The sequence below is a fragment of the Vulpes lagopus genome, chromosome 10 (assembly GCF_018345385.1).
Source record: "Vulpes lagopus strain Blue_001 chromosome 10, ASM1834538v1, whole genome shotgun sequence".
NCBI lineage: Eukaryota > Metazoa > Chordata > Mammalia > Carnivora > Canidae > Vulpes > Vulpes lagopus.
In genome coordinates, this window is record NC_054833.1 from 76,614,568 (window position 1) to 76,632,845 (window position 18,278).

The 18,278-nt window shown below is 44.0% G+C and overlaps 1 protein-coding gene across 10 annotated transcripts in view; it reads right to left on the reverse strand.

Moving 5' to 3' along the window:
• Positions 1 to 18,278, reverse strand: part of FGGY (FGGY carbohydrate kinase domain containing) — a 412,479-nt gene that overhangs the window by 65,618 nt on the left and 328,583 nt on the right. For all 10 annotated transcript variants that reach the window (XM_041771241.1, XM_041771246.1, XM_041771243.1 and 7 more), the window contains one exon: positions 14,405 to 14,499. In XM_041771241.1, coding sequence (XP_041627175.1) covers positions 14,405 to 14,499 — 95 coding nt within the window. The remainder of the gene's footprint in view (positions 1 to 14,404; positions 14,500 to 18,278) is intronic.

Sequence of the window (18,278 nt, forward strand, 5' to 3'; positions counted from 1 at the left end):
TTAGAATAGTGAATGGTCCTGAGCTCTGGCTCAAGCAAGAGGATTTCTATTCCTTTAGACTGGGCACAACCCTGAACTGTGCCTGGCTCTGACTTGTAACCAAGTCTGGTCTCCTTGAAGAGGCAGTAAGCTACATGAGGCTGTTGGCCTCAAAGCCAGACTTAGAGCTGAGTTATTCAGAGTTGGGTATTCGGTAAAGATGCTTAGGCCAGTTCCCTGTCTTGGGCATCAGTTAGTGAAATTGAACTGCTCTCCATGATAACCAGCCCCTCCTTCTCCAGTGAGCCTAGCTCATTCTAATAGGGAGAGAGGACAGGAAGTAAATTCACTGTAAGGATTGACTTCTCTTTTAATAATTAAAAAACAACTATAATCAGAGCAGGCAGAAGAACTAAACTACTCTAGGTCTTTCAATAGAAAGAATTTAATACAAGAAATTGGTTTTATAGGTGACCAAAGGACACAAAAAGCCAGGCAGATGATGTTGCCACAACTCAAGAGATCTGCAACAGCAGAAAGCTGCTCAACCCCTTTCGGGGATCAAGGGAATTATGGGAGACTGTGGTATGACTAGAGCCTGGAGCTGGGGATGCCAGGCTGGAGTTGAAGTGAAAGAGCTGAGTGGCCAGAAGTGGAGCTGGGGAATCACACCAGAGCTGCAGCAGGTGCTTTTCTAGTAAAGGGAGAGAAGACCTAATGACTCCCATCTTCCTGCCTGTCAGTCTTTCACCAGTAACCCCCACTAGCCAAACCTACCCAGAGGCCAGCTGCAAAGGAGCCTGGGAAATGTAATACATTGCGGAATGGGGCCAGAGCGTGGGAGGAGGGGAGAAAAAGCTAAATGCGAGCAAACAGGCAAAGGACCAGCCTGGCCATCTTTGAGTAACAAATCCAAAGCCACAGCACGGTGTGTGATTTAGACAGTCCGCTAATAATAGTATTGGCATAGATATTACCATAATTTTGTCCAACTCTCACTGAAAGTTTACTCTTAACTGTGCTAAATACACATATCATCTCATTGACTCTTCACTACAAACTTATGAAGGATATACCGTTAACAGTCTTATTTTCACAAATGAGGAAACCAGCTTGGCATGGAGAAGGGATTGACCTAAGGCACAGCTATGGCATTTGAACACAGGATTAGAACCAGATTTAGGTGATACCAGAGTCAGTGCTCTTGACTATGGTTCTAGCTATTCCTTATAATATGAATCATAGTGCAAACCGTAAAAGGGAGGGTACTGGATAAGTGGAAACTTCTCATAATTACTGAGAGGGTATTTTGAAGACCTGCATTTCCAGGGCCAAAAGCCTAGAACACTGTGGGTATTAAATGTACCCTAAAAAAATAGAGATTAAAAGAATGCATCCCTTAATGCAGTTTATGAAAGTCCATGGTGTTCCCTCTTGAAGGCAACAGGGTATTTTTGCTAAGAGGATGCCAAGTTCAGTGGCCTCTGTAGGCTTGCTGTTTACTGATACTTGATATGCTTCAACATCTGTTGCCCTTCTCGATTGATGGGTACTTCATTTTAGCACTTCCCTGATGCCAGGCTAGTGAAAAGCTTTGGTACTGAGGTCCCCTAAGCACTGCTGGGTCACTGGTGCAGCTTTACAAACAAAGGGGAGGGGAGGAGGGCCACGCCATCCATTGACCACGCTGCATGTTCTCATTTGTAAGCCTGGGTCAAGTGACACCTTTAGAAAGTTATAAACCCCGGCGATCCTTTACTTGAAGTCACGTTTCAATATCATGCTCTGGGCTCTTAACAAACTAGTATATGATGAATTCTTTTGCCACTGTGAAAGTTCATGGAAGAATTGTTAGGTTGGTTTTTAAAGGAATAGCAATTTTAGGATTTGGTACCAGGGAAAATGTAGTCTCTTTTGATGAACGGGTATACTTCCTTGAGTCTGTGGACACCATATGATTTGACACATTTCCCAGTTTTGTCTTGGTTGTCTGGAAGCTCAGAGTAATTCCCTTATTTATGAGTCAGAGACCTATAGGCCAATCTGTCCCATAAATCTGTTTGGTTTGGCACTCGCCAATCCAGGGTTAAAATAATTTAATTTTCATCGTCCTCAGGCAGAGTATACACTCTACAACTTGGCAAAGAATCAAACCATTTTGTCCTTTGCTGGTATCTCCCCATGTTTATATGGATTGCCTGGCACCTGAAGGCACATGAATTTGAGGATCCCCTAGTCTAAGTGGTTGGTGTATTCTCTTCTTTCTGCATAGTTTCTGATTTGGGAGTTTTATTTTGTTTAGTTTTATTCTGCTTATTCATATATCACAAGCTTCCTCAAGTCCTTTACAGAAGTGGAGTATAAATGATAAATAAACAAACTGTTTTCTTCCCTGAGCAAAACTGCCAAGATCAGTGAAAGCAGCTGCATTCTCTCTGCATCCAAGTGTGGGTCATTCTTCTGGCTTGCCCCACCTGCTAAAGGGTCACCATGGCGGTGGGTTCAGTCATATTATTCCCTCAAGCGCGAGAAAGAATTTCTTCCTTACTAGTGAGTGAGGCTGAGAGGGCCTCAGCCACACAGTCACGTGGCATTGTCTGTTCTCTCTATGGCATGTTATGTAAATCTAGCTGTAGGTGCTCCCCCTGAAGCAGCGGGCTGCAGGGCGTTGGATCTGTAGCAAGACTGCCTGAGTTGAAACCCTCATCCCACCACTAGCCATCTGTGTGAACTTCGGCCAGATTACTGATGTCTTCATGCCTCAATTTTCTGCTTTATAAAGTGGGACGATACCACCTACTTCACAGGTTTGTGACGAGAATTAAATCAATACAGGAAATAACATCAGTGTTGTCCTGCATGCCAGGCACTGTGTTATATGTACTATTGTTCATAAAATCTTTGTAACAACTCAGTGGGTCAGTTAATATGAAACTGATGCTCAGAGAAATTAAGTAGCTTGCCCAGCCAGGTTTGCCCACAAAGCTAGCAACCAAGAACAGGCCATACCCTGGAGTGTACATGTCACATGGCTCCTCCCCTAAGTTCTAGCTCCATCACCAGCTAATCCTCCATGGCCCAGTTCAAACGTTGCCTTCTAAGGACTTTCCAAGTTTCCAGCCCTCAAGAGAGTGGAAGACACTCCTTCGTTGGTGCTCCATTATCCTATCATACAACAACTGTAGTTTAAACTAATAATGGCCAACTAAACCCTATTTCACCTTACATGTTCTAACGTGTTCACTGTTTACCACATAAATTGTGAGGTGATAGATCTATGATGCAGGTATTATGGTTATCTTTTACAGATGAGGGATCTGAGGCACAGATAAATTAAGTAACTCACCCAAGGTAAGTAGCAGAGCCGTGATCTGAGCCCAAGCAAGGCCCCGAGATCTTTGCTGTTTACTTGGACTTTCTCATAAAGGTAACTGCGTGTGTCCAGATCTTCCCCACTAGACTGGAACTACGTGGGCACGGAGATGCCCTTCATTCTCCTTTGTCCTCTGGTCATCCACGCCTGGCCCTGTTGCATGATAAACTCTTGCTGCTGACCCCTGGCTCAATGAATTAAATAGGAAGCCTCATCACCTACTTGAATTGAGGCCCACGTGCATGCCTTTTCCCCATCTAGTCTGCTGGCATCTGTCGGCTGAGCTCGCAGATCCCACCCGAACTCCAGCAGTAGAGGAGAGCAGAAAAATGCACATCCTGACATCACAGGAAGGACTGGAGTAAAAGGTACATTAATGGGAGCAAAAAACAAGCCAGTGGAGTGATTAATTTGTCCTCCCCTTCAATATTATGTTTACACAAGTTGATTATATAGCACTTAATTACTAATTTGCCCTACTTAAACCAAGACTGCTTTTAATTTTTAATGAGATAAGGGAAGGAGATGCCTTTACTTAGTAAGGAGAGCTATTTTATTTCCTTCTCTTGTTTGGCCCAGCCAGTTAATAACGTATCTAAGGAAATGCATCCCTCTCATGAATTCTTCCTCCCCATCATCTTCTCAACCTCCCAGGTTTAAAAAGGGATGGAAACAGACAACAGCTGCTTAGAAACAGACTGACTTCACCTTCTGATCTGGTTGGCTGGGTTGGGAATGGCCTTGCAAAATGTAGAAACATGGAACCTATAAACGGTGCTGACTCTTTGGGCACTGGGTGGATCTATTCCCAGAAACCATGATTGGTTGTTAGTGACAACAGAGAACATGGTCGTGGGTGTCCAAACAAGGCAATCCTCCTATAATCCTGCATTATTTCCTGGGTGTGAGTGTCAGGTAATTTTAAGAACAGCTCTGGGGAGGTCTAGACATAAGAAGAATAAAGAGATTGGCATCAGATCTGGACTCGATTGCTAGCTCTGCCACTTGCTAGCTGTTAGACCATGGGCACATGACTTACACCTCCTGAGACTCAGTTTTCTATCTGTAACGGTGAGGTGAAGAACCTATCTGGCAAGAATTAAGAATCATCTAAAGCACCTTAGCATAGTGCCCAGCTCAGATGTGTATAGGACATTATTAGTTGTTTTTTAGCAGAGGTAAGGCAGGGAAATGAGAGCAGGTATAAAGGAGCACCTTTGAGACCCCAGGATGTCTCGGGTCCTTGTCTGCAGAGCTGTGGAGTCTCCATCAGAGTGACTCAAACAGCCTGGCCATAATGCCATAAGGACCTGGCCCAGAATGTGAATAAGTACACTGACTCTTTCATCGAGAACATCTTAGTATGAATAAAATGTCGTAACTGATTTACATTCTGATGCAAGTCTCTTATCTCACCACAAATCAGTAACAAACCATTCACAGATTGGTCTCTTGTCTACAGACCAACTTAACAGCCCAGCCTGGATGACTGTGTTGAACATTTGCATATTTCCTGAAGACCCCTTCTCCACCCTTCTCCAGGCCTTGCGAAGCTCACTTGTACCAACGGTATCAACGAGTTCCTCTGCCCTCTGACTCTCAGTCCAGCCAATGGGGAACCCAGCAGTAAATCAAAAAGTGGGAGGAAAATGAGGTCAGTAATTCAGCTCTTTCCTTCCAGAGTTACTGGCAAGCAGGCTGACTCAGTAGTCTCTTGTGGGGTTCTGGGGTTCTAGCAACTGTGCTCTTCACCTCATAAGGTCCAACTGTTACAAACCCCAGGGTACCACATCCTCCCTCGTGACTTCTCCACGCCCTGGTCTACAGTCTTGTAAACAGTGCCTCTACTAAATTCTCTAAAATTATCCTAATTTAAAACTAAAACAAGATGAAATCAGAGAGACAAATCATAAGAGACTCTTAATCATAGCAAACAAACTGAGGGTTGTTGGAGGAGTGGGGGTGGGGGAGGGGATAACTGGGTGATAGACATTAAGGAGGGCACATGATATGACAAGCACTGGGTATTATATAAGATTGATAAATCACTGACCTCTATCTCTGAAACCAGTGGTGAAAATGAAACTAATGAAATTTGAATAAATTTTTAAGAAGAAGAAGAAAACTAAAATTATCTTAATTTAAGAATGCTCTCTATGGGGGTGTGGACTAGAACAGTGGCATATTAAGGTACATTCAAATTCTTTTTTTTTTAAAGATTTTATTTATTTATTCATGAGAGACATACAGAGAGACAGAGGGGCAGAGACACAGGCAGAGGGAGAAGCAGGCTCCATGAAGGGAAGCCCGACATGGGACTCGATCCTGGGTCTCCAGGATCACACCCTGGGCCAAAGGCGGCGCTAAACTGCTGAGCCAGCTGGGCTGCCCAGTACATTCAAATTCTAGTTGTCTACTACCAGTACTAGTTTTTTTTTTTTTAATAATAAATTTATTTTTTATTGGTGTTCAATTTGCCAACATACAGAATAACACCCAGTGCTCATCCCGTCAAGTGCCCCCCTCAGTGCCTGTCACCCATTCACCCCCACCCCCCGCCCTCCTCCCCTTCCATCACCCCTAGTTCATTTCCCAGAGTTAGGAGTCTTTATGTTCTGTCTCACTTTCTGATATTTCCTACCCATTTTTTCTCCCTTCCCTTCTATTCCAGTACTAGTTTTTTAAACAATACCAATCACACTCAATCACAGAAGAATACATTTCTATCTGGGAAACCTTACCTTTGAAATCTTAGGCTAAGCCTTGGATTCTGGCTGTATCCCTATCTAGCCATTGGCTTTTGATAAGTCATTTCACCTCTTTTAACCTGCGGCTTCATTTGTAAAATTATTATAGCAGTATAGGAAACGTCCTTATTTACAACTTTTAACATGGTATCAAATTTCTAAATGTTCAAATTTCTTTGATATGCATATTACTAAAGACTTGCCACTCAACTTTCTGAATACATGGTACTTTCTTATGGTTCACTGCAGAGTACCCAATACCTCCAGTAAACAACTATAAAATAATTTTTTTCTTTCCAAATACTTCTTGATCACTTGCCTCAATGCTACAACCCAAACTCTTTCATTGACTTCAGTAAGACCTCTGTACATTGAATGAATCTGAATCAAACTTTGTCCAATAGCATGTGGTATGTACATATGTATATGTATGTATATGTACGTGAACATCTGTGTGTGTAGTCATTTGTTAGGGCCTTTTTCTCAATTATAAAAAATTCCTGACTTAACTAAAGGTCTTATCTTTCCTGGTCTCTTATTTGGGTCCATAGCCTAATTTATTGTTTTGAACATTAAGCTTATACAACATGGATCTGCTCTTCATGAATTATCTTAGTGTAAAAGAAAAAAGAAATTATACCCAACCTACTCATTTCCAGTTTATTTCAAAAGGAAATTTTATTATGAAAAGTGAAGGTATAAATGATCATTACAATGGGAAGTTAATTACTCACAAGCATTGGTTTCCACAGAAAGATCTTATGTATCTTTTCAGATTTGCACCAGTATGAAATGTTGTCTTGAACAAAATAAAGTTAGAGTTTGATAAACTTTATTCTAGAAATATAGTTCTGTAACTCTTCTAAGTTATTTAAGGGCTCAGTAGAGGTTTGACCATTGTGTACTTTTATAAAAAGCCCAATTCTTAAGTTTCAAAAAAAAAAAAAAAAAAAAGAGGAGGGACATATTTGGGGAAAAAATGTTCATTAGGTTAAATCTTTTGTTAATAATGAGAGATTAAAAAGTGTCTTAATTAAAGCTCTGAATTAAAGTGCTTTTCTGCATCTACCTCTATAAAAAGTAAATGAGTGGATTATGATTTAAAAAGCAAGATATAAAATAAAACAAACAAAATAAAACAATACTGGTGGGCATGGTATGAAGCCTTCTCCAGGAAAAGGAATTAGAAAATTTCTAAATCAAAGAGGGCACACTTCTTTTTATTTCTATACTGGGTGCTCACCCAAACACTGATAACAAATGTATGCTGCTGATAATTTCTATAAACCGTATTACCCTGTGAAGGACAGCTACACTGCCATGTTGGGATCTATGTCTTTCCTGGGGAAAGTATATGTATTTATGGGGATACAGTTTGTTGGAATAAAAAGAGCATGGACTTTGTATCAAATAAGGCTTGATTATCTTCCATGTTTCAGAGTTTCTCATCTGAACACTAGGACTGTTACACACTCACTGGCTGCCACAAAGATTTTATGAATGATGAGGGATGGAGAGTGACAGGCCCTGTTCCTAGATCACCCTATAAGGAGCAGAAGAGTCAAATGCTATATATTATATTCTGAAATAATTACCTAAAAAGAGAATTCTAATTTTCAGCTGATGTTTTGACTTTTATACCCATGATTCCATTCTGCAAAGTACATTGGAACAGGAGATTTACAATTAATCAGAACCTGAATCTGTTGCCTTTTTTTTTTTTTTTTTTTTGATAAGGAACGATTCTTGAAAAGATAAGAGTGTACTGTTAACCAGGTGTGGCAATAAGTATAATGAATGTTAGGGCCAGCAGTGCATTCTTAATTTAATCCTTCTTTAAACTACTAATTCTCAGTCCAGGATTTTCTGTTGACTTTCTATGAGGCATTGACATATGGGACAGGACACTCAGAAAATTCAATCAGAAATCTGAATCTATTTAATTAGAAACCAGAATCTCGTATCTCCAGAAACACATGCTTAAGCAGCAAAGGGCAAAAGGCGACTAAAGAAAGTTGATAATATCAGGACCATATGTGAAATGAATAGGATTATAAAGGGCCTGGGGATGAAAGCTAGATGTAACTAAAATTCAGAGCAATGGACTCCTCATACACGAGAAATGGGAGCCCTGAATTTTCATCCACCGTTGGTGGGAGTGTATGGTGTTAATATGTTTCCAAATTCTAAAAGTTGGGAAACTTTTTGGCTAAACAATTATATCTCCCTAATTTATTTTATGGAAATAATTTAGGGTATCTGCAAACCTTTAGCTGTAGAGATATTAGCTGCAGCATTCTTTAAAACAATAGAGGCAACGTAAATACTCAAAATGAGGGGATTGGTGAAAGAAGCCTTGGCATATTCTATGGGATATAAAATTATGTGGCCCATAAAAATGACAAATAAAAATGTTTACTACATGTTTTTGGGTGGGGGAGAAAGCTATAGAACATTAGGCATGGTATGAACACATTTTTGTAATTTAAACAAGTGTAAAGTGGTTTAAAAGTATATATAAAAGCGCTAGAAGTATAGAAACCAGAATCTTCACTACTGGGAAATTTTTAGGGTAGTAAGGTCACTGTTTTCATATTTTTTCTTTCAGCTTCCCTGAATTTTCTTACTTTTTCTCAATGAATATGACTGATTACTTGTAGTCCAGGAGAAGGGGTGGGGGGAGGCAAATTAAGCAAGGCTGAATGTACCAAGAAATGGGATGGTTTCAAATTTCTGAACGTCTGCGACCTGTGAGTGTCTCCAAGCCTCTGGCAACTAAGATCACGATCATCAGCTTTACTCTGCATAGTGTGAAACTGGTATGTGGATGGTGACAGACTGCCAAACAGCTCTCAAACTCACAAAAGCTGACTCCCACGTAAGGAAACAGAACGGAGACGTCTTGGGTCATCTAGGAAATCCCAGACTTTGAAGCGCATAATAGGTCTGAATGTAACTGGCTCAAATGGAAGTAAACTTTGGGACAAAGAACGGCCTTGCAGGCTTCAGCGAAGCAATGAGGGTGTCTGCAAGTACTAACCTCGAGGACAGACCACTGTGGTCAGTGAAGACCACCTCTCTTGTGGGTGCCCATTGCATAAAGGACGAGTAATCAATGGCCTTCAACAAGCCACTTCCATGTGTTGGTCTGCAAGACCCAAGAGTCTGTCTGGAACATGACAAGGAAAGCTGATGGTGGGAACCTAAGGAGTCAAGGGTTTACAGGAGTGGCAATGTTCACATCGTGGGGGAAGAGAGGTTTGGATTAATTGGTTGATTCCAAGGGCTTATTTTCTTTATACTGGTAGGTGCCTGACATTGATTGGGGAATTCTTCATTTCTTGTCACCGCCCCCTTTTTGCCTACTGCTGCTTCAGAGACATCCTTTACTGCTGTTTTGGGGGGTGGGGGGCAGGTGTCAACATAAATAGCACTGTTAGAGCTTGTTTCAGATAAATAGATTGGGAACAACGACACCAACAAAACCCCTGTCTTTTATGATAAGAAATTACAGAAAGCACATGACATCTGCAGAGCCTGAAGGAAGCAGAAAGTGGAAAGCTGTTTTGTATTTTTGCCTCTGTTGCAATTTGACTGAGTTTTCTTTCATGGTGTCTTGAAACCGGTTTCTTGTTGCATGTATCCTTTGCAGTTCTTAGAACTTCTCTACTGTCTATGCTTAGATAATGTGAGCACGTTGCTATTTCATGAATGTATTTTTTTTTTCCAGCTTGTTCCTTTTCCAAGGCCTTGGGAGCCTACAGAAGGGTTATGGGATGCCCCCAACTTTCTAATCATAATTATTTGCTTTCTAAGGCATTCAGAACTAGAGAATGACTTCATAGTGCATGGCCAGCCAAGGGAGTGATGATGGGGTGACTTGGGAGATCAGGAGTGGTCAGATGGAAAGGTAACAGAGGTCAAGACTGCGTAGATTCCATATTCCAGTGCATAAAAGGAGGAAGGAAGACGCCTCCTTGCATCCGCTCTCACTTGCTCAATGATTGAACTTTTACCATGAAGTGGCATCTCTGTGGTTTGATTTTATTTTACTGATTCAGCTACAGATCTGAGGTCTCTGTGAAGATAACCGTGCCATGATATTTGTCATACTATCTACTGTAGGTAGAGTTTTGAAAACTACTAAATGGAGAACACCATTTCTAGACAGAGACAACTCTTGAAGATATTATTAGTCATTCTATTCTTTAATATGGATGGATGGTTATATCACTACCCTCTGTGAGATCCTCATTTGAAAGGGGATCAGCAGGAAGCTTTCGAAGTCTAAGGGAAGGGAGGGCAGGAAGGAAGCAGGGAAGAAAGGGAGAGAGAGGCTATGAGGATGGCCACATGAATGAATAAAAGAGCAAGCAGTGGAGGCCAGGCACTGGCTTCAAAATTTGAAATAGTAATGGACCTTGTACTTGACTAATCTCTCCCCTTAATATCTTACCTGAACATGCTATCCACTATCCCTCTCCATCTGATAAAATTGGCCCAGAATTGCAATATATAGACAGATTTGCAATTATTATAGGTAAAACTTGCAACACTAAATCCTTCTGACCTATTGCTATCACCATCGGAAGGCACAGGACTCTAACCCTGGCTGGATATCCCCACTCATGGGCCCAGGAAGTCGGGAACCCCTGTCTCCCCAGGCATGTAGGTTTCTTTCCTAGGTCTGTAGCTTGGGTCCTCTAGACTTTTCCTAGTCTTTCGTTCATCTGGAGGAGATGACTCTGGCTATGTCTACCAAAGTCTGCACACTATGGGAGTATAAAATGAAATCCTCCCTCCAACCACCGAATGTGTGGTCTACCAGAAGAGAAAACAATGAGCTGCTGTCAGAAATCGCTCAACTTTCTTATAAGGAAGGAGAAGCAGGCACGCTGAAGACCAGGTAGGATCTCTGAAGTTCAAAGAAAAACCTGTACTGAAGTTCAGGTTAAAAATATGAATCATAAGGAAAAAGCAATTCTATTCCACATCAACTTGTCAGAATCCTGAGCTTGTCCCCAGGCCTGGGGCACATGGGTTAGTGCCTCTTCTTTGGAGAGGGGTGAAGGAAGCTGTGCCTATGTGCATTTACATTTCCAAAGCAGTTGTGAACATAATCATTATAACAATGTTGATGTTTATACCTGGGGTTCATGGAGGTCATTAGATTTTTCAAGGGCTCTTTATCTCAACAGTCCCATATGAGTGGCAATTCTTCCTCTTTAGGCATTTTTTAAAAAAAGGAAATAATAAAGCAAGTACGTGGAGAGGCCAGGTGACATTGCCTGAAGATACCCAACGAGCAAGCACAGGGGTGGAGACTATAGGATTCTCTCGGGCATGCAATGCCAGATGAGCTTTCAGGGCTCTCTCAGCTGGGGGCTCTCTTTACTAGATTATAGTGTCTCCTAGAAATTACAGTCACGAGGGGCTCATCCTTCCTTGGGTTTAATAGGAGAGACGAGCTTGTCTTTAAAATGTTGTGAGATTTGCAGCTGCTACTCCTGTCACCAATCCCAATATTCAATGCACCCTATCTGAGATTCTGTTCCAGAAGATTAACGGAAAAATCTCATGTAGTGACGATGATGTCAGTGAGGAATTAAGTTCGGTTTCCACGTAGGCAAAGATGTGTGTGGAATCGTCTTGGAGCTAGAAACTCCAGATTTGACCAAGATACCACTGAGGTACATAAAGTCACAGTAGGAAGTATCTATCTGATGAAGCAGCCCTATCCCACACTACTCTTTTTTTTTTTTTTAAAGATTTTATTTATTTATTCATGACAGACACACACAGAGAGAGAGGGGCAGAGACACAGGCAGAGGGAGAAGCAGGCTCCATGCAGGGAGCCTGACATGGGACTCGATCCTGGGTCTCCAGGATCAGGCCCTGGGTTGAAGGTGGCGCTAAACCCCCGAGCCACCGGGGCTGCCCCCCACAGTACTCTTTGTTCAAGCTACAGACTATCCCCTGATTTGTGACCAACAGCAGGTATTTCTTTTCAGAAAATACAGCTTTAAACATTTATGAAGCCAAAACCTATTTTTAACACAAAAAGAAAAAAAAAATCAAAGTAGGAAAAGAATGAAAATCAGGATGGGATATAGATCCAGAGAGCCTTAGTTTCAATTCTGCTTCTGCCCTTTATTAACTGTAGTCTTGGGAAAATTATTGAAAACTGCTCTGAGCTTTGGCTTCCTCCATATGTAACACAAGGATGAAAACATTTAGCCTTCAGGCAGGGAGGCTGTCAAGATCAAGTGAGGTGTCTTAGTCTGCTCATGCTGGCATGACAAAGTAGCAGAGATTGGGCATTTAAACAATAGAAATTTGTTTTCTCATAGTTCTGAAGGCTAGGAATCCACGATTAAGGTGCCAACAGGGTCGGGCTCTGGTGCGGGCTCTCTCGCTCACTTGCAGGGGGCCACAGGTATGCTGGGTCCTCACATAGTAGAGAGAAAGCACAAGCTCTCTGGCATCTCTTCCTAGAAGGGCACTAAGTCCATCACGGGGACCCCACCCTCATGGTTTCACCTGACCCCAGTCTCCCCGTGAAAGACCCAGTTGCCAAATACCATCACACTGGGAGCTAGGGCTTCAAAATATGACACATGAACGGACATGTTCCGATTACAATATGATGTAAGCCTATGCAGATGCTTCTCAAAGCATCTCTCCTGTTTTGCTTTACCTACTATTTGCCCTAGGAAGAGCATTCTAGCTGTGAGAATGTCCCTATAAACAGATGCATTAAAATAACAATTGACCAATCATTGACATTTCAGCAATAAAGAACCCCACACAATGTTTTTGAGACAGTACCAGAAAATCCAGAAATCGTTGAGAATTCAGCTGTACCATCTTTGATCAAAAACTGTCGTTGAAAGCCACTTGGCATTCACGAGTGGATTCAATTCCCCAGGAGAGATATTTCCCAGATTTCAGTTCCAGAAGTGTGGCCGGTGTGCGGTATACAGACAGACCGTGGAATCAGACTCTTGCATCTGTTTCCAACAGTGTACCCTTTGCTTCTGTCACCTTTTTGTAACCCTGTCATCTAACCTCTGTTGCCCGTGTAGGTTATAGGTGTCAGGAAGGTCACAAGAAGGGCACCCAGTACAGTTCTTGGTAAATACGAGGGTCACAATAAATAGCACTCTAGTGACTGGGCTACTGGTATAAAAGCTGGCTTCTCATCCTGACTTGGAGACCTTGAGCCAGGCAGTTAAGCTCTCTGGACAAATATTTCTTGAGCTCTCAGTTGAGGCTGGGGAGCCAGCTTCCTTGGTTCTGGCATTTACTACCTTTTCTGAGACTAACGTACTTCATTTCTTTACGCCTCAGCTTTTTCAACTATAAGATGGGAACACTGGGACTCAGTACGCATTCCTGATCTAGAGAAAGAACTCCTGTGCGCCTGATGATTACTACAGATAAAGAAACAGAGTCAAGAGCAGAATGGTCAGGTCACAGAGCAAGGAGGGAGTCAAGGCAGGATCTGAGCCCAGGCAGCCAGAGTCCAAAGCCTGTGCTCTCAGCCTCCTCCTGGGCTGCTTCTCTACCTCTCCATAACCTGTTGTTAATTTTACTATTTTACCACTCAAAGTCTCTCCATAAAACCTACGTGAGATGTCTTTTGCAATTTGGAGGCAGGAAAAGCCTTGTCTCCCACAAGAAACTAATGTTTCCTCTTTTTTGAAAATAAGAATTATGCAACTTACCATGTGTTCGTTTTTGTCTTGGCTGCCAGGAAGCTCAGAGTCAAGTTGTGTGCTCCATCACAGCCACCACATTATTTCCTTTTTCCTATATCTTTGTTCCTTTTTTCCTATTTATTTATTTATCTATCTATCTATTTATTTATTTCTAACGGTTTCATTTGTGTCCCTTATTGATAGAGTCCTCAAAATTATCTGGAAAGTGGTGGGTGGAGATGAAATAAGCAAATAGTAACCTGAAATTTATACGAAAAACAGAAGTTTTGAACCTTATCTATTTCCTTTGCTACAAAAATAAAAAAAGGTCAACAGGAAAGTAAAAGAAACAATTTAAGAGCTATTTGAAAGGAGAGAAAAGAAAACTAACAGAAAAACAGAGTGACCAACACTAGCAGAGGCCAAGTCAAATGAAAACTGCAATAAATATGTCTGAGGCTAGAAGTGTTTGTGCTTTCCCTGGCTGGAACCTATCATTTCTTAATTACATCCTATGTGTGTTTTGCAAGATGTGAGCTGCTGTCAAGAGGAAGGACAGCCTCAGACGGGGAGGGGCCATGACCCACCCCTTGGTCCTCACATACCTGTACAGAAGTGAAATCCCCCGAGGCACAGGCACCCAGAATAGCAGCGCCCACAAGAACAGACTCCACCTCTTGCGACAGGACCACAGGCATGCCTGCACAGGACAAGGCCACACCTTGGTTAGGGAGCAGGACAGGGGTGGCGGCAAGGGGAGCCAGCAAGCAGCTCCAGCAACAGAAACATCTGATATGATGTGGCGTGAAGGGGGCGGGAGGTACCCTCTCCCCGTTCCCCACAGTTCTCAGTTCTTTGGGATGACTTGATTCTGAAGGATTTCACAGCCTGTGCGTGCTGGTGAGGTAGCCAAGAGCCCCAAGGGACCCGGCACCACAGACATCAACTCTTGAGACCTTTTTGCCCAGTTTTCCAGGCTTCTGCTAGCTGCTACTTGCCATGGGTTCAAGTTCCCTTCAACAAACACTTCTGGAGTTCTTTGCAGGGCCCAGCAAACATGGAGATGAATCTGACTCTGTCCTGCTACTCGGGTCTCAAAGGAGAGGTGGAGGAGAAAGAGGTGAAGACGGTGCAGGGGGTTGGTTCTCTAACTGAGATGCACTGAGGAAAGGGAAGTAGTGACAGGGTGTGATTAATCCTTCTGGTGGCTTCCTATTTCTCTGCATACAAGCCAAAACCTTTACAATGGCTGGCAAGACCCTCCAGAGCCGGTGCCCACCCCGGCTGTATCCACCCTGGCCTGAACTCCTTGTTTTCTTGAATCAGCTTCGGGGCCCTCGCCCATACCGTTCCTTCTGTCTGGGTCACTTCCTCCCAGATGCCCACAAGGCAACTCCCTCTGCGTCCCTGTGTACTTGCACAAACATACCCTTCCCACTGCGGCTTTCCTGACCATTCAGTTTAAAGTGACAACTTACCCGCGACACTCCTCATCCCTCCTCTATTGCCTCAGCACCTTCCAACCGTGCACGATTACTTCTCTTGTTTACCACCTGTCTCCCCTGCTAGAACAGAAGCTCCATGAGGGCAAGCGCTTGGTCTCAGCTACTGCTGAATCCCTGGAATTGACACTAGTTACCTAGTATCTAGCACATGGTAATAAGGGCTTCAGTGGCAAAAGAATGAGTTTCCCAGACAGGGGGTGGAGGCTCATCAGAATGGAGAGGAATATTCTGGAGGTGTGTGAAGGACAAATAGTGGTCCACCAGGCAGCAAGGAAGTGTTCTGCATGCCAGCTCCTGGAAGTTGAGGGCTCACAGTGGGTTGAAGAGGAGTAAAAATAATTTCACATCCTCGGGATTGTATATTTATATATGTACATATGTGTGTGTGTTGTATAAATAAAATATACATGAAATATAAGTATAAATGCATTTGCTAATCAGGAGATGGCAGCAGACTCCACAGAGGTAAGCTCTGTAGCCAGACCTGAAAATTTCCCTCTATTCAAGACAGGAGACTGACTTTTCCAAAGACTGGATTTGTCTTCCTATCTTTTCTGCAAAGACCTTCCTGGAACATCCACCCCTGGGGTCCCATTAGCTCCTGACTCATCCTCCTACTCCCAGGCTGGGTCAGCTGCTCGGCCGCCCCAGCAGAGTGTCGGGGAACAGAACTCCCACACACAGCCAGGGGGCTCAGGCATGCCAGCCCCCCGACCTCAGGGCCAGCACTTGAGCCACTGCCGGCAAGCATCTGGGGTGGGATCGGGTCTCTGGGAAGAGCTCAGAGCCAGTGCCACTAGCCCTGGGTCCTTTAGCAAGTTACTTAATCATTCAGCCTCGGTTTCCTAGTGTACACAATGGGGCGGATAGTGAGACTTGCTGCACCGGTTTGCAGTGAGGATTCCTGAAAGAAGGCACACATGGGGCTCAGCACACTTCCAGCCTCTGTTTAGCCCTTGAGGGCAGTGGCTGCTGCTGTCAGAATGACCACTGATTGTAGAAGACCCTCTACATGTGCTTTGCGCAGACTGAGACTGGAGCAGTGGGGGAGGGACAGAGCAGGTGCCCGTCAACCTTCTAGGGGGGAAGGGCAGGCAGTGGGCCACACAGAAGGCCTGTGCTGCCCAAATCAGCAGAGCACGGCATGCCTCTGCAGAGCCCCGGGATTATGTGTGTGTAAGTGCGTGTGAGTGGTACCGTGACCACCCCGGGGGACCTGGCACTAGTTAGAAGATAGCAAGCACCTCCAAATGCCATTCCTCTCCCTGCCCCTCCTTAGGCTGTCAAAAGTATAACTAGTTCTGAGCAGGGAGGAGCTACCTGCAGTCCCTTGTCCTTGGGAGCCAGAAACCAGCATGAGTCCAGTGAATTATCCCCCACTAGCTCTCCAGTTATACCCTAAGCACCCTGGAGCCAGACTGAGAGAGTAGGAGTTCTGGCTTCCTTGCCGATTTAGCTGTGGGACCCTAGGCAAGTTACTGGAGCTCTCTGTGTCTCAGTTTCCCCATCTGCAAAATGGGAGGCTGAAATTCCACCTCCCTCTGGGGCTGCTCTGAGGATTGAAAGTGCTACTGTAAGGAAGGCACTACAAACAGTGCTTGGCTTAGAGGAAGCACAAAATTCACATTAGCGGTCAGGATTCTTAACATTTACCTTCTTCTCTCTCAAGCCTCTCTTCACCCCTGTCACCCCAGTGGGGAGGAGGGAGGGATCAACTCACTGCTTCTGCTTCTCCTTTGGGTCACTCCCACCTCTTCCCCATTCACCAAGGGTCCTGGGACACTGGTGTGGGTAGGCCTCATTCATGGTTCCCATATCCTCACGGTCACGTCCCTGACCCACCTCCAGTCTGGCAGCCTTTTCACATAGCTGCCCAGTCTCAGGTGGGTTATGTCCCTGCTGGGCCCCTGCAAGCCCAGGGCGGGTAAGACTGTGGGTAGACCCAGAGGACTGCCTGGTCATCAGGGTTTCCCTACACTCTGCCCACACCCCAGCAAACAGACCCTCTGTTTGACTTCTCTCCAATCTCTGAGTGTGTCATCTGTTCCCTGCCTGCTGCCTGGACCTGACTCATACTGACACCAGCACCCTCTGGGTCCCCACTGCACTCTCCAGACACTGGTTAGAGACCCGAGAGCACTCTTTCTCTTCATAACGACCCTTTTGGCAGGACATCATGGTTCCTTCTCGCATCCCCCGCCAAGCTCTGAGCTTGGTATGCTGGTGGGCTTGAAGACGGCTCCTGAATCAATCAATGGAGGGGCAGAGGATGAAAACAACCAGTAACACAGAAAGAGGGAAACCCTTGCTGTAACTGCCAGAGCTAAAAAAGCAAAATTCAGATGGAGGAACATTTAGTCCCAAGTCAATGGGGGAAACCTACAATTACTTAGTACACACCAAGTATTTCTTGAAACCACAGTTAAACTAACTGCCAGGGGTACTGGGAGATTCTTCGTCCTCACGTAGAAGCTTCTTTCCCAAGTTGGCCAAGTCCCATTTTCTCTGCTTGCTCGGAGACGCCTGCTCCCCAAATGGCAACGATTTGCTTACAAAATATTAAACTGCGTTTTCCCCCCTCAAACACCTCTTTTTTTGGTGCGGGGCTGTTTTAAGGGAAGAAGTGAACTGACACTTATTGATCACCGACTCTGAGCCAGGCTTGGAGCTTGGTGCTCACAAACTCACAAGCAGGTACTCCTCGGCATGATCTAACAGGGAAGTCGTATTCTTTCTTCAGATGAGGAAAGCGAGGCTCAGAGGGGTAAAGCAACTTGCCCAAAGTCACAGAGGTGATCCCCTGCTCTTTCCAGGACTCCGCACTGTCTCCAAAGAATCTTCTAAATCCCGTTGTGTTTTTGACAGTATTCCTCAGAGTCCTGCAGGTCCAGGGTCCTCTCTAATCCTTTCTCTGTGGGAAAACTAGAGCAACTACAATGTTTAAAGGCATCAAAGACTCTACCTATACACCCTC